At 47.7% G+C, this 15,425-nt stretch overlaps 1 protein-coding gene across 3 annotated transcripts in view; it reads left to right on the forward strand.

Moving 5' to 3' along the window:
• pps (protein partner of snf) overlaps positions 1-7,257 on the forward strand; it is a 136,648-nt gene extending 129,391 nt beyond the window's left edge. For all 3 annotated transcript variants that reach the window (XM_050177883.3, XM_050177884.3, XM_050177885.3), the window contains 2 exons: positions 1,610-1,816; positions 3,360-7,257. In XM_050177883.3, coding sequence (XP_050033840.1) covers positions 1,610-1,816; positions 3,360-4,685 — 1,533 coding nt within the window. In that variant the 3' untranslated portion in view covers positions 4,686-7,257. The remainder of the gene's footprint in view (positions 1-1,609; positions 1,817-3,359) is intronic.
• Positions 7,258-15,425: the final 8,168 nt, after the last annotated feature.

Genomic DNA, 15,425 nt, shown 5'->3' on the forward strand with positions numbered 1-15,425 from the left:
TCGCGAGAGAGACGCGGGACGGGCGCCACCGCGCCGCTTTGCTTGTCGCTTCTTTTTTTCTTTCTCTCTCTTTCGGAGCGACTGTGGCCGACGCGCATGAAGCAGCTAGCGCCATCTTGTGGCGCGCTGCGCCAACGTTGGCTGCGCCTACTCGTGCGCGGGCGGGGCGAGACGCGCTGCGCGGTAGTGGCGGCAGATACGAACTTACGGAGGTAAACATCGCCTCGTCTCGACATCGTTCGTTTCAGGGAACTAAGCAACGCAAACGTTACGATTATTTGGCACGGAAAACGCCGTCCAGACTGCAAAATTTTGATCGTTATATCCGATATGCGGTGAATAACCTATCGTTATAAATGGTTTTTTTCCCCATAGACCTAATGCATAAAATGACACTCTCATGTCGACCCATCGTTATAACCGATATATCGTTATATGTGGTATCGTTATAAGTGGACTGCACTGTATTTATTCAAATCTAGGCTCATAGCGCTTTTTTTTTTTTCAAATATTTATGTACCATGCTCTAGGGTCGACTTACATTCTAGGATTTTTAAAAACGTGCCAGTTTTTAATTGAAATTGATAAATATGGTGCATAGCTAGCACCATCTAGAAAAGTCAGTATCACAGCCACTACCAGCTGCACCAGTAGCCAACTGGAGTATACTAGTGGCGTGGCATTATCATTCACAATGGCAGCAAATAGGCGATGCCACTATAGTGCCGCTTTCAAACGAAAGGTTGTGCTAGCTGCAGAGGCATCATAAGACGTTCAGGCCCAGCAGGACTTCGCCATCAATGAGAAAAATGCCTGTCATTGGAAGAGGCAATGGGACATGCATTTGTGTGTGCCACAACAAGGAGATGACAGCTATAAGGAAGCTAGTGACGTAGGATGAGCTTGGCATGTTTATCTTCAATAAATGCTGTTTTCATTTTGTGAACGCTGTCCTCGCTTTTTTGTTCGACCTACATTCAAGGCTCTTTTCTTCTTTTTCTTCTTTTTTGGACTTTCGGTGGTCGGCTCAGAATCGGGGCCAGCCTAGATTTGAGTAAATATGTTACGTGTTTTCATTTCGCGATATATTGGCTGTTGTGGACAATCTGTCTTTGTGCGCCACGTTGTAAACGGAGCGAACTGTGGCGCAACTGCCTTGCTAATCGGGAGATCGCGAGAGGAAGCATGGGTGACGCATGGGCGCAATTCACTGCAGCCGCCGGAGACCGACGTCCGCTCATGCAGCACTTTGTTTCCATACAGATAATGCGTGCTACTCTGGCGCCGTATCGTAGCCACGATCGCTGCAAAGCCCCTCACGCTCGGCACTACACTTCTCATGCTTTCGCCACACCCTCCTCCTCCACTTTCCTCCTAGTGCTCCCTTTGCTCTCACCACTTTTTTATCCCCCACTCCGCTCCACATTCGCTGAGTTACGAGGTAGGATCCTGACGCCGATGCTCACCACAGCAACGGGCGCCTAAGAGCTGCTATCCAAAACTGTAAATTTAAATTGTTCAGGGCACGCTGGCGCTTGCCAGTATATTTTCTAGGGTTTAGAGGTAACACAGGCGTCGTATGAACCTGTGTATGCACCCTCTGCTGCAGGTGGGCATTGCAGGCACCACACCGCCTTCTGCAGAGCCTCCTCCGCCGCCTCCACCGAGGGTGTCGGGACAGGCCGTGAGCGAGCTGATCGAGCGCATCTCTGCAGGCGCCAACCCAGCTGCCGTCACGACATCCGTGCTTGCCTCGCTGGCCTCCAATGCCAACCTGGAGCACCAAAAGCGTCTGCTTGTGGAACTCACGCAAGAGGTGAGCCTTGGTTCCAAGGGCAACAAAATTGCACACGTGTGATGCAGCTGCCCTACAAAGGCCATGCACTGTTTCTTGGGGCTCTCCAATAGCAGGGCCCAGGCAGTGACGAGGTGGCATAAAATTTTTTTAAAAACGGCATGTTTAATTATAGTTACATAAAGAAGTGGTCACCTCTTGCTTGTGAACAAAAGGTGAAGGCTCTCTGCTGGCAAAGTGTGACACTTCAATACCTCCTCCAGGTAAAGGAGCTTACTCCTGGTAACACATTTGCCCAAGGGAGGGAAGCAACCTTCAGCCTATGCGTGTGCAATTGTCGTGTCCAAGCATGATGCACTTTCACAGACAAGCCGGCCCCATCACGTGTCGAATGTTGCTCACGCTGCCACACTGCGTGAGAAAGGAGGAGGTTTTGCACAGAGCACACTTGTGCGTATGTTTTCGTTTTCCATTCGAAATAGCCTTGTTGAAGAATGTCAACGACAGTCGAAAAACTTTGCGTCAATTTTTCGCCACGTGACAAACATTCCTTGTAGAGGCTGAGCCGTAACACTAGCAAGGGCGGCAAAGTACCTCCGCTTTTCATGACTTTGTGACGAAGGTTACATGGCTCGATTCGTGGCAGGAATGAAAGAAGCCCTGCCCTCTAGTAACGGTGCTTATAGCTGCGGTCAGTCATTGGCCATTTGTCATCATCGGTATGTCATTTCATTTATGGCCCACCTCTTTCATTTCTTGGCTAACACCACAAAACTCGTGACCAGATAATGAGCCCGGATCAGTGCACCAAGCCTGAGCTATCCACCATTTGAACATTGCATGATGTTTCTTTGGTAGCCCTAAATCTGCCAGCATTCATAGAGTCCCAAAAGTGTAGAGTCAATACAACTAAGTCCATTCTCAGTTGCTACCCCGCATTTGCATGTCAAATTTTGTACCTCAACCAATTGCCAAGAATTGCATAGAAAGCTGCAATTGTAGTGTTCCTGCTCTGAAGGTTGCTGGGGCTGAATTTACAATAGAGACGGTTAGTCAGAGCTGCTGCTTCTCTCTCTCTCTCTTGTGTGTGTGCGTGCGTGTGCATAGGCACTTATGTAAAATCAACTTTTCTTATTTTATGATCATTATTTTCTGCAGTCTTCTTGTGTATTAAAATTGGCAGAGCTAAGTGTGCTAGGATGAACGTGCCAAACCACTTTAATTTCATTGCAACAGTGCTTTATCAAAGTTTTTGAGTACCGTTCTGAGTACCATTGCGAGTAGTCTGCAAACAATAAGCATGGTCTTCTTTTCCTGAGCTGTATAGGTTATGTTTTAGCTTAGCCAGTTTGTCAAGATGTCCGAGTTTACATGTGTAGTGTGATGTGCTGACTTGTATCTTTGATGTCTGTTTCCCACTTTCAAAGTACTAAACACAAACGAAGATACCACTCCAGTTTAGACTTTGCTTTTGCCACTGTCATTATTTGTCATTGTTGCCATGTCATGTATTCATGTCTTCCCAAGTCCATGATGGTCACACGCTTCTTCTTCTGTGGTACAGGTGGAAGAGCAGAAGCGGCAGATTGAGCTTCAGCGCTTGCAGGCCATCCAGCTGTCGATGGGCAAGTCATCGTCATCCCCTCCTCCGCGACCTCCCACCCCGAGCCAAGCGCAGACTGCCGAGGCTTCGGGCATCCCCTTCTTGGACAGCTCGCTGCCGACAGACACGGGCCTGTCTTTTCTCAGTGGCACCGGAACGTCGTCGGGCAGCTGCAGCCTGCCGTCAAGCCTGCAGGAGTTGCTCAACAAGGTGAAGGCACCAGCACCACAGCAGACGCCGTCCGGTACCGCTTCCAGTGTCAGCGACGTTCTGGGCACGCTGCTGTCTTCCTCCGGGCCTCTGGGCACCTCGGCCGCCACCGCGATTGGGTCGCCTCAACATGCGCAGAGCCCGCTAGGCGCCAAGAAGACACTCACTGAGGACCCCATCGTGCGTCACTTTGCGGGCGATGCAACGCCAGAGTCCGATACCGAAGGCGCCGGTGCCACGCCACCACCTCCAGGCATCGGAGATTCGCCACTGCCCGGCACTGCAGGCGTGCTCACGGCGGCAGCTGGAACTGCAGCAGCAGTGTCGCGGTCCCCAGGCACACCCACCAAGGACGAGCTGGTTGTTGAAGATGCCTCGCGGCCTCAGGACCCACGGAGGCGAAAGACTGCGTCATCTGCATTGCAGTCGGCCAGTGCATCAAGCCCTGCCGCCGCCATGTCACCACTTGTAACAGTATCTTCGTCATCTAGTGCAACAACAAGCAGCCAGCTGGGTGCAAAGTCTGCCAGCGAACTGATGGAGATGGCACGCAAGCAGCTTGAGGAGATGGAGGTGCCACCCCCGCCCAGTGCCATTGTGCAACAGCCACAATTGCAGCAGCCTGTCGCAGCACAGGCAGCACCTCCTCCACCACCCGTTTATGGTGCCCCACCCCCCACAGGCATGCCACCTGCAGGAATGCCACCTGCTGGTATGCCACCTGCTGGTATGCCACCGGCAGGCATGCCCCCACCACACCCAGCTGCTGGGATGGCACCACCAGCAAACTTGGTGCCACCACCCGGAGGCATGTACGGCCCGCCACCACCACCCCCCGTGGACCCCTCTGCATATGGGGCGCCCCCCGGCATGCTGCCGCCGGGCGTGGTGCCGCCGGGCTATCCACCACCTCCCCCTCAATGGAACACTCCCTCTGACCCCTATTGGAAGGGCCCACCGCCTCCACCGCAGGCCGGCTGGAATGGTGGCGGGCGTAGCGGCGAGTACCGGCAGCGAGGGGGTCCCCCCGGTGGTGGCTGGAGAGGCGGTGGCCGCAGAAACCAGTGGGAACACTAAGCCCAGTGCTCGGCCGGCAGAAACCCCCAGGACTGTGAGGTCATGCCTCGAAGGAAAGCAGTGCGAGATTGTGGGAAGCCTTCCGTACTTGCCTCGTCAGACACACCACAGCAACCGTTGTGCCCTGCAATGCAGCGCTCATCAGTCATCGCACTAGGAGTATGGAACTCTCTGGAATGCAGAACTTTCACAGACTGTACAGCCTTTCTGTAGGCCCAGCACCCGGTTCACCTTGCAGCGCTGTGCAGATTGCAGCATTGCCTTTGGCTGTGCAAGGTCTTTCATTGGTCTCCTCGGAGGGAAGGCGAGACAGAGCTTGCCTCACTGGCATCGTCGGCATAGCACCTATCTGCAGGACACTGAATGTGTGACGATGATAGTTTGCCCACCACAGAGGAACACTTGATCAGTGCTGTCACATAGTACATCCTCTCCAGCAGATGACTGGATCACCAGTGCATTGAAGAGCATTGTTTTTTGTTGTTTTTCCTGATGTCTGTTCTATGAGCTTGTTGCCCCTCCTCCCCCCCCCCCCTTTTTTTTTTCCAATTTCCCTGGAGGTATTGTTTGTGTAGATAAGTAATGTGGCTCATTTGGTTGGTGTTTTCTTGTTTTATGGATGCTCACTGGGCTGCTGGGACGAACAACCTTGGGCGACGTGTTGCACGCAGTGTCCAAAACCAGAAAACAAAAAGAAAAGTGGCACCACTTCCATTACTTTTTTTTTTTTTAATTCCTCCAGATGTACAGACACAAAAAGAACTCTGCAGTTGTTTCTCACGAGAAGTGTACGTAACCATTTCAGAATTGACGCCGAGCTATAGGTGTCGCCACGTGCTGGTGGAAACAGGCCACGTGGCTTATTATGCACCTCTCTAAGGGATGCCTTGGATGACACCGCAGAGAAGTGCAACATCTTTCTACACAGCTTCATGTTTGGAAAACTGCTCGAGCCGTCATTATCACCTCGCCTGCCATGCTCGTCTGTGCACCACGGACAACCATCATGCGCCTTGTACATAACTCGCTTCTTTCGATTCCATCTTCCCTTTCAACCCCATTTTGCTGCCTCATGATTTTTAATGTAACTATGACATTGTCACTTTCAGTACCAGATTTTAAACATCAGAACAAAATAAAAGAGAATAAGCGTTGCAACACATTGGAAGATGACATAGCAAACTGCTTGCCGAGTCTTCTTTAGTGGATTGTGCCCTATGGCACTGGTCCATGCAAGGGGTAGCTTACAAAAAATGTGATAATGTGAATTACTCCAGAAGCTAAGTAAATATACAATTAGCTGCCCCTGCTTTGTCCTTCATGTTCGTAAAAAATGAACATGTACTGAATTCGAGGAGATAGTAAATCAGTTTAGGCAATCAGTTAGGCAAATTGTAAGCATGGACAAGTTTTTTGTTGCTGGTTGCAAAAATGTGCCAGTGTTTCCTTTTTTTTTTCTTAACTTTGGCAGCAAGAGAGACGGCAACGTGACAGGAATAGTTGCTGTGATTCACAGTTTTCCTACTTGTAACTAAGGCAAGTATTGCATTGTGCTTCCTATTTTAAAGAGATAGCGGTTTAAACAGAAACTGTAGACTTCAATGTTGTTCCCATTGCTTTGTGATAGGCCTCGAAATGCGCACTCAGAAACATACACAGCCTTCAAGAAGTGGAGGTTTAATGCAAGCAGCAAGATTAATTGTGAAATGAGCTCTTGCATTTTCAGTAGTGCAATTTAGGGAAGTTTCAAAAGTGACAGTCTATCCTCAGCAGAAGTATGTGGGATAAAAAGCTGGTTGCTGTCGTGGTAAGTCAACATTCGAAGCCGTGTTTTCTTTTCAGCGTGTCCCATCGCATGCAGCAGATTCAGCAGCAGCACCGGTATAGAAATATATGCCCTTGTACGCCAGAGGTTGGTAAAATGCTTTCTTCTTGAACCAAGCCTTAGCCTAGTCACTTGCGCTGTAGTTGGAATAATTCTTTAACTTCTGATATTTGCATAACAGGGAAAAGGTAAGGGGAGGAAAAAAGGCTTCCAGAACTAATGAAGTTCAAAAGACTAAAATTGAGCTGCAACAACATTTTATTGCACTTGCCATGGAATGCGTCCAGTAAGTTCATCCGAGCAAACCATTTTTTATCTTTTTTCCTTCACCTACTAGCATAACTAATGAACCCTGCCTTGAAAAGCAGTTGTTAGGTGGGGTTAAAAGGCATTGCAGGGCAAAGATGATGTGCTGGGTGGCACAAACTCTTACCTTAATGCGGAGCCTGCCACCATAAAATATGCCTGTACAAAAGCAAGTTTGCACCACCTGATAACAGCAGATGTTTCTGCAGTATCCCAGCGTACCCCATCTGATGACACTGCTTTTTGATGGACATTGTGCAATGACGGGGTGGGAATTGTATTTTTCTTTACCTCCTTCCGAGTGTGTGTGGGCTGACCAGCTCTGAAAGGTCCGTAGCATCATTGTGATCTGTTGGCTGCAATTTTTCTCCGAATGGGGAGCTGTTGTGCTTGTGTAGCAAAGTGCTGAGCGTTCAGAATAAAGACTGGCTTGTAGCTGTGGCCAGGCAGCAGTTTTTTTTTTTTTCTTGGTCATCGAGATGCATATTTGCGTAAGCACACTAGTTGTCTTTTGTGATACCGAGCGTAGTCTCTCCTACTAAAACTACTAGAGGGAAGTCTGGAGCTGCAGTCCATCTGCCATGGGTTTGATGGTTAGTACATGCCCCCAATCATCATGGTTGTAGGTCTAGATCTTCTCGTGGCTTTGTTGACTATAATTTATCTGCCTTAATTGACTTTAATTTCTAAGCACAGAAGGCGGTAAGACTCTGCACATGTGTTTAACGTTCACAAGTCATTGCATTTGCCACACAATATATTATTGAAAACGATAAATTCGCAAAGCCATTTGAAGCCATAAGGAAGAACCTTAGGCAAATCCATGTGTTGTACCCATCGATCACATGCTGGGTGAACTGCCATGTTTGAAGCTGCCGTAAATCTAGTGCCAGAGTTCCCCTGACGATTCATGGTCCCAAACAAACTCTGAGCTAACACAAGAGACAAAGAATGAAGTACACAGGACAACTGCTGGCTAGCCTCCAATCCAACTAGCCCAATTTGCATTTCCAATTTCCTGTAGTAATCTTGCAGAGAACAATAATACCAGGCACTAGTATCTGCAGTTAGCAATAGGCTCCAAGTGTTCAATGATTGAGCACTGCATTTCTTAGGACACACAGGGCACCTGTTCGTTTCCGCTGGGCTGCATGCCAGTACACCCTGACCGTGACACGGCATTCTACTATACACTTTCCATGCACCTAGCCATCTGATTGAACACGGCTCCTGCAGGACGAACACACCCAGTGGTCACTGGGAAGCTACTGCATTCGCATGTTTCCAGCTCGTACATGAAGGTGAATGACCCACCATGGAGCAGGTTAGTTGTGGTGGCACCAAGTATATGACACATGGATGCTGCTGCAACTATAATTCGATGCAAACAGGCAATGATATAAATGTCCAATTGGCAGCATGGCCCAGCCAATAAGGCACTGCTGCTCAATTTTGGAGCACTTTGTGATCCGAACAGCAAGTGCAATGTGCACAGTCGATGCAGGCTTGACACACCCACCAACATGAGCAAAGAATCTGGGACCTTTGAATGTGTTCGGAGGCACTTTAGCAGCCTCGTCAACGTGCTAAATGGCATAAGGTTAGACTTCATGTCTGAGGTGACGCGAGTGCTTTTTCTGGACCTATTTTATTTCCTCATCCAAAGTAGTAAAGACAAGCATGCTCCAAGTCGCCCATGTTGTAACAACAAACAACGTTTTGGAGTGGTAAGGGGCTGTTTACGAGGACTGACTGGTGCTGTTCGACAGCATAACTTGTGATGTACACTTCTGCTATGTACATCTTGCCTCAGTAATTCTGTATATTAATTATGTAGAACTTGCAAGAGTGCTAGTGCTGCCTAGTCTTGTGGCCAATTCTACTAGTGCATTGTCTGCAACAAAAATGGTCAATGACATGTACTGTTACAAAACTGCAGCATTTACACATCCAAAACCGAAAAGACTGCACAGAGAAGGCAAGTTGTCAACTTCTCCTTAAAAGTGAACCACGCCCAAGTGCAAAGTTGAGCTGGTTTTCCTGTCATGATTGAACGAATAAACTTTATTTCAAAGACCAAGCTGTCGATGCCCGAAGGTGAGCAGTGACCGTATTGCAGGTAGTCGTAACCCTGTGCTGATAGCCTGGCCCTGTTTTCACCAGTCATAGCTGGTCCTCATGTCTTGAGCTTGTCAGCTGGGCAGATGGTGTTCTGTTGCCACTTGGATAGGCATCCGCGGGTTTTTTCTGCATTCCCAGACCATGTGGTAAAGAGTGTTTGGTGTATTGCAAAATTGGCAGTCTCTTGTAAATGTTGAGGGGTACATTGCCCTCATCGTTCATGAGTGAAAAAAAAAAAAAATCCAGTGCAAGGGACAATTAAGACAGAAATGAGTGGTGTGCTACGTCAAAAAACATAAAACAGCCAAAGCCTGCACCAAGAATGTAAAGGAAATTTGGAGCTCAAGGCTTAGCTAACGCAAGCTACATCTGCTTTTTGCTTCACACAAGAGCATTTCTTTGAGAGTTGTGTGACCAGTATAGTCAATGGCACACCGACGAGGTTTGGGGTCGTGGCCCTCATCCCCGAAGGCAGATGATCAATGGGCCAGAATATTGGGAGGCAAGATTTTCCACCTTGTAGACCCACAACCTGCACTGCACTTATATGGCTACTTTATTTTTACCAGCAGTTTGAGCTGTGGACCACTAGGAGGGTCTCCCAGCCAGAAGTGCTGCAAAACTAGAGTATTCACATAACCATACAGGTGAAACCTTAGTGTTTGCTATATATGATATTTATAGGGGTGTGCGTACTTTTCGAATATCGAATATTATGATTTTAATATTCGTATTGATCGATTCGAAAATGTTCGAATATTCTAATCAAATCGAATATATTGCTGGCTTTGCGGGAGTAAAAATGGTTTTTAGCATTTGTTTCTATCTAATCTAAGAATATTGGGCGATCTTGTGCGGAAATTTGGGATGATTTCGTGCTGCTAGTAAAATTTTGCTTGTAAAGCACACTTACTGAACGTCTAAACTTTGCAGAAAAGCCCGACTCAGTCGCCAGGGTACGGGTTTGCGGACAGCGAGGGCGCACATTTTTCTTTTTAAAGCGAAAGCTTTACTAACCTAGTCGAGCCGAGTTTCGCCGCACCCAGCAATTTTACCTCATTTGACTGCAGCTGCGCCGTAACCGTGGCAACACGTGACTCGCCGCGCCGAGCTCCGCCACCGCCGCCGGCTTGGCGCATGCGCTATCCGCAGCTGAGTTGCCGCCTGACCACGTGACTCGCCGCGCGGAGTGCGCGCGGATTGCGCGGATATAGCCACGGCTGAGAGGAGCGCTACAGAACACGCTTGCCTAGTCAGTGCGAGCTTGGCCATGGATGAGAGCGAGGCCGGGCAACACCACCTAGATAGCACAAGGCCTTTTCACTCCGATCCATGACGTCATGTTACCTAGCCCGGCTGCCATAGAATACAATGGGGATGATCCCGAGTAGGCAACAGTGATTTTGACGTCACCGCTTTCGTCACCCCAGCCTTGTCAATGGGAATAGGGCCATGTTTGTGACGTCATGGATCGGAGTAAACAGGCCGTGCGCTATCTAGGTGGCATTGGGCCGGGCCGGCTTCTCTGAGCGTTGCGCAGAAGCGGGAGGCTTTGAGCCGTCGTCGCCAAGCGGCGTTTGACAACCCCGCGGATATCGTCCCGCGAGCTGCTTCACTGGAGAGGGCCCGGAAGGCAACAGGCGTCGCACCGTCGAGATCAATGTAGCGACCGCGTTCGCGCCGTGCCCGATTGTGCTTCGACGCTGCTCATGTTCGCGGCGTCTCTTTGCATGCGGCAAGTAGCACTCAATTGCGCTTTCCCTGTGGCACAACAGGCGTCGCACCGTCGAACGATGCGTGTCCAGCCAATAGGCACAGCCGTCATACCTGGCTTAACGATGATTGTATACCTAAGTATAATAATTACAGCTAAATCAAAGCTTAACCAAGTGAAACCAAGCCTTAACCAGGCTAAACCAAGCTTTCGCTTTGCATATCCAGGGTTAGCTGAGCTAAGCCCCCCCCCCCCCCCTTTCTTTTTTTTTTAAGCAGCGAACTCTCCCCGTTATTGTGTCCGCGTGTAGAAAAAAATCCCGAAAATAATGCAATGCCGGGCCTACCCGTGGCGGAGGTGACGCAGGCGTTAAAGCATTCCCCATACGTGGGCCAATCCTGAAGATAGTATATAATAACGAGCCGACCCGTGGTGGAAGTGAAGCAGGCGTCAATTTCATTTATTTTTACCTCAAAGGCCCGCAGGCATTACATAAGGGCCGGAGGGCTTTAATCCTTGTGACCGTGTTGGAACAAATGTACAGAGCAGTAAAGAAACAACAATAAACAAAAAACAAGCTAACAATTGTGAAAAAAGGGGAACATCATTTTGGAGTAAGGGTGGGTAGGATCGGTAATTAAGCAATGCAGTTATTTAACATTTCCCATAACGACTTATGGTCAGTGCATGAGATGATATCTTCTGGGAGACTGTTCCAATGGGTTATTGCGTCAGGGAAGAATGAAGTGTTCATGGCAGATGACCCGGTGATAATGTGTGCTATGGGACGACTGTGGCCTAAGCGAGAGGATGTATGTAAGGGTGGATTTAACAGGGAATAGCTGGAGTGTGGATGGTAATAAAAGGTGTGAAGCAAGCAGAGACGAGAGCTGATCCGGTGGGAAGCAAGTGACGGCAGTTCAAGTGTACGTTTTAGTGTGGTTATGCTGGTTTCACGAGAGTAATTAGAAGTTATAAACCGAGCAGCGTGGTTTCGTATTGCTTCTACGTCATAGGCAAGTTATGATTGGGAAGGGTGCCAGATTCCGCATATTCTAACTGCGGACGTATGAATGTTAGATATGCTAGCTTTTTTATTTCTGGCGATGCGATTTTCAGGTTACATTTTAAATATCCAAGGGTACGTGAAGCATTAGAACAGATGGTGTCAACATGAGTTGACCATGATACTGTCGATGTCATGTGAATGCCGAGGTATTTGTAAGACGGGGCATGATTGATAGGAGCTTAATTCATTGTGTAGGTGTGACTAGTTAAGCTGTGGTTGCGGGTGAATGAAAGAGCTTTGCATTTAGTAAGGTTAAACGACATGAACCATTTCTCACACCATACTGCGATGGAATTGAAATCCTGTTGTAGTGCGGTGATGTCATTCGAGCCTTTGATAGTGGAATTTAGGACACAGTCATCCGCAAAAAGACATCATTTATTCTTAATGTTAGCAGGTAAGTCATTGATTTAGATGAGGAAAAGTAGAGGCGATAAACTAGCGCTTTGTGGCACACCCGATGTTGCGCTGCTAAGGGATGAATTATGGTTATTTGCAGAGGTAAACTGTGTACCTCTGTGTTTATTGTGCTTAAGAAGTGTTCAGGCCAGGTAAGCAAGCTATTTGGGATTCTGATAGATGCGAGTTTTTGAAGTAGGTGATCGTGGGAAACGCGGTCGAATGCTTTCGAGTAATCCCAGAAAATGGCATCAATCTGCAAATGAAGGTCCATGAATTGCAGAATGTCATGGGTGAACTTGGCGAGTTGGGTCTCACATGAAAATAGTTTTCTGAAGCCGTGCTGGTGCGGGTAACAGAAGGTGATAGATTCCAGGTGAGCCATTAGGTTGGATGAGATTACATGTTCTAGTAGTTTGGAAGGAATGCTGGTCAGAGAAATTGGGCGATGATTCGTAGCGCGGGAGCAGTCGCCAGTCTTAAAGATTGGTACGACATGGGCCGTTTTCCAGTCATTGGGCAAGTTCTCAGTCTTTATGGATTGCGTAAATATTAGGTGTAGTACCTGGCTAGAAATGTTACTGGTATTAACAAGTATTTCGGCGTTTATGCCATCACACCCAGCTGAGGTGGTTAGTTTTAGTGAAATAATAAGGCTACATATGCCATCAGGGTTGATCTTGATGTCTGGCATTAAGTTTACTGAAAGTGATGGTGTTGGTTCAATGGAAACGTCGATAGTGTTGGAGAAAACTGAGGTGAAGTAGTCGTTAAGAGCTGATGCACATTTCGCAGAGTTAACGAGATTACCATCTGAATCTGTTAGTTCAATCTGCCTAGTATGCGTCTTTACTGAAAGTAAGCGCCAGAATTTATTGGGATGCGATTGTATAATAGTCAGAAGGTCATGCTTAAATAAATTATCTTTGGCTATCGTCAGCTCCTCATTATATTGGTTAGTGCACAGTTCGTATTTTCCCCATGTTTCTGAGTTATCTGTAAGTTTGGCTTTTCTGTAAAGCCTTTTCTTTTTAGTGAGGAGAGCGTTGAGCCGTTTATTAAACCATTGATTGTTACAGTTGGATTTCACGAGAACTGTTAGTATGTATTTAGCTTCCAAATTAAGCAACACATTCTTATAAAGCTCCCAGTTCCTATCAACAGTTCTTGTTAAGTAAGACTGCTGAAAATAACTGTTGTATGTAACTGTATGTTGGTATGTAAAAAAACTGTTGGCATGTATAGATTCAAAGTTGAGCAACACATTTTTATAAAGCTCCCAGTTCCTATCAACAGTTCTTGTTACGCAACACTGCTGAAAATACTCCCCATACATGAGCCGATCCCAAAGATAGTGCAATGCCGGGTCAACCCACGGTGGAGGTGCAGTTGACCATTAAGGGGCCCGCATTACACAGCTTCGCTGGTCATCCTTCTTCACAGAGTAGAAGGGCACCGAGCTGAGCTTTTTTTTTTTTTGTTTCAGCACTGCCCCCAATTCTGAGCTTATTGCTTGATAGCAAATTTGACGAGTGACATACTGCACAAGGTCAAATGGCAACTGGAAACAAGAGCGGCAAGGTGCTGAGAAATTAAGCGATCTACTGCGGGAAAGAGCCAAGGCAACAGCCAAACAGGAAGGAAAAGCGAAAATTAACAAATTAAACCGTTGTTTGTGAAAATATTTATGGATGAACATCTTTTTATTTAAGAAGGAAGTAGCAAAAACACAGCTGGAAGTGGAGGATAATTCCGTGTGTTTGGAATGACGTTTTGAATGAACGTGAATGGACCTCATTTCATTGGGTTCGCAGTGAAATGGGGATCGTGAATTGCTGCATAGCACCCCAAATCTTCGAATTCACCGGGTTGGCCTAAGCCGCCGGTTCAAATTATCCAGTCAAATTTACATTGGTAAATACTGGACCGCAGAAAACCTTCGAGTTATCTGGGATTTCGAATCAACAAGGTTTTACTGTACATTTCTTTGTGAACATTGGGTTAACTATTTCAGTACTGGTGCTATGTATTGACAAAATGTATTTTGTTTCACTGTGTTTCACAGGTGCAAATGGTGAGAAGGTTAATTACATGCAGCTGCTTGTGAATGCACCTAAAATTGCACGCCGCACAACAGAGAGCAGTCGCCAAAGCGGAGAAGTATCTGCACAGGTAGTGGTGAATTCGGCTGGTCATGGCCTCAGAAATCTCGCAGTGCGCAAGCCGCCTGATTTGATAGGTTACACGTGCCTAGTGCGCTGTTGGAGCAGTCTATCATGCACTCGTACGGACATGTTCTACGCCACGTGTACTTGTGTGTGGCAACAGCAGTGATGAATGTGACTACCGGTATATAGTACCTTGACGTTAACAAAGAAGCTAGAGAACAAGTTAAGGACCGTACAAAGCATGATGGAACAAAAATGCTAGGTGTAATGTTAAGAGATGGAAAGAGCGATGTGGATCAGAGAGCAAACAGGGATAGCCGATAATCTAGTCGACATTAAGAGGAATGAGTGGAGCTGGGCAGGCCACATAATGCTTAGGGCAGAGAACTTATGGACCATTAGAGTTACAGACTGGGTGCCAAGGGAAGGGAAGTGCAGTCGAGGATTGCAGAAAATTAGGTCCGCGGTATGATGAAATTAGGAAATTTGCATGCGCAAGTTGGAATTGGAGATAGCTGGGAGAGGCCTTTGACCTGCAGTAGACATAAAAATTGACCGATGATGATGATGCAGTACTACTAAATGCCCTCTTGCTATTTATATAAACTCCCATTGCACCCATGCACCAGATGCTGTGGGTGCGCGGCGCGTATGTGCAAGGAGGTCGAGAAGGACGGTGGCTTGATGCGTGCCGCCTTCACGTGCATGCAAAGGAAGAGCGAACGTGCGGTAACGTGATCAAGCGCGCGTGCCTATGGGGAAGGGGGACAGGGGAGCACGTCCTCTAGCCTGGCTGTGGCTGCGTATGGCCGTCAACGTGGGTGAGCGCATACATGACACACGTTCCCTATCTTCAAAGCAATCTACGGCGGTTGCAAACGTAATGCAAGCCGAGATGGCTGGTGGCTTCACGCGCACTGTCTACTCGTGCGTTTACTGCTAGAGGTCGCGGAATCGATCTCGAGTTTTGAACACGCACACATTGAAGCGAGAGGCAGACGAAGCGTTCACTCCCTGCGCTCTTTATCATGCCAGCATTGTGGCAGCAAGTGTTCGCGGTCATTGAGTGAGCTCTTTTCATGCTTGTATGCTTTTCATGCATGCCACCGTGCTTTTAATCTAATTGAGAAGAATCTTT

This window comes from Dermacentor andersoni, chromosome 4 (genome assembly GCF_023375885.2).
Source record: "Dermacentor andersoni chromosome 4, qqDerAnde1_hic_scaffold, whole genome shotgun sequence".
NCBI lineage: Eukaryota > Metazoa > Arthropoda > Arachnida > Ixodida > Ixodidae > Dermacentor > Dermacentor andersoni.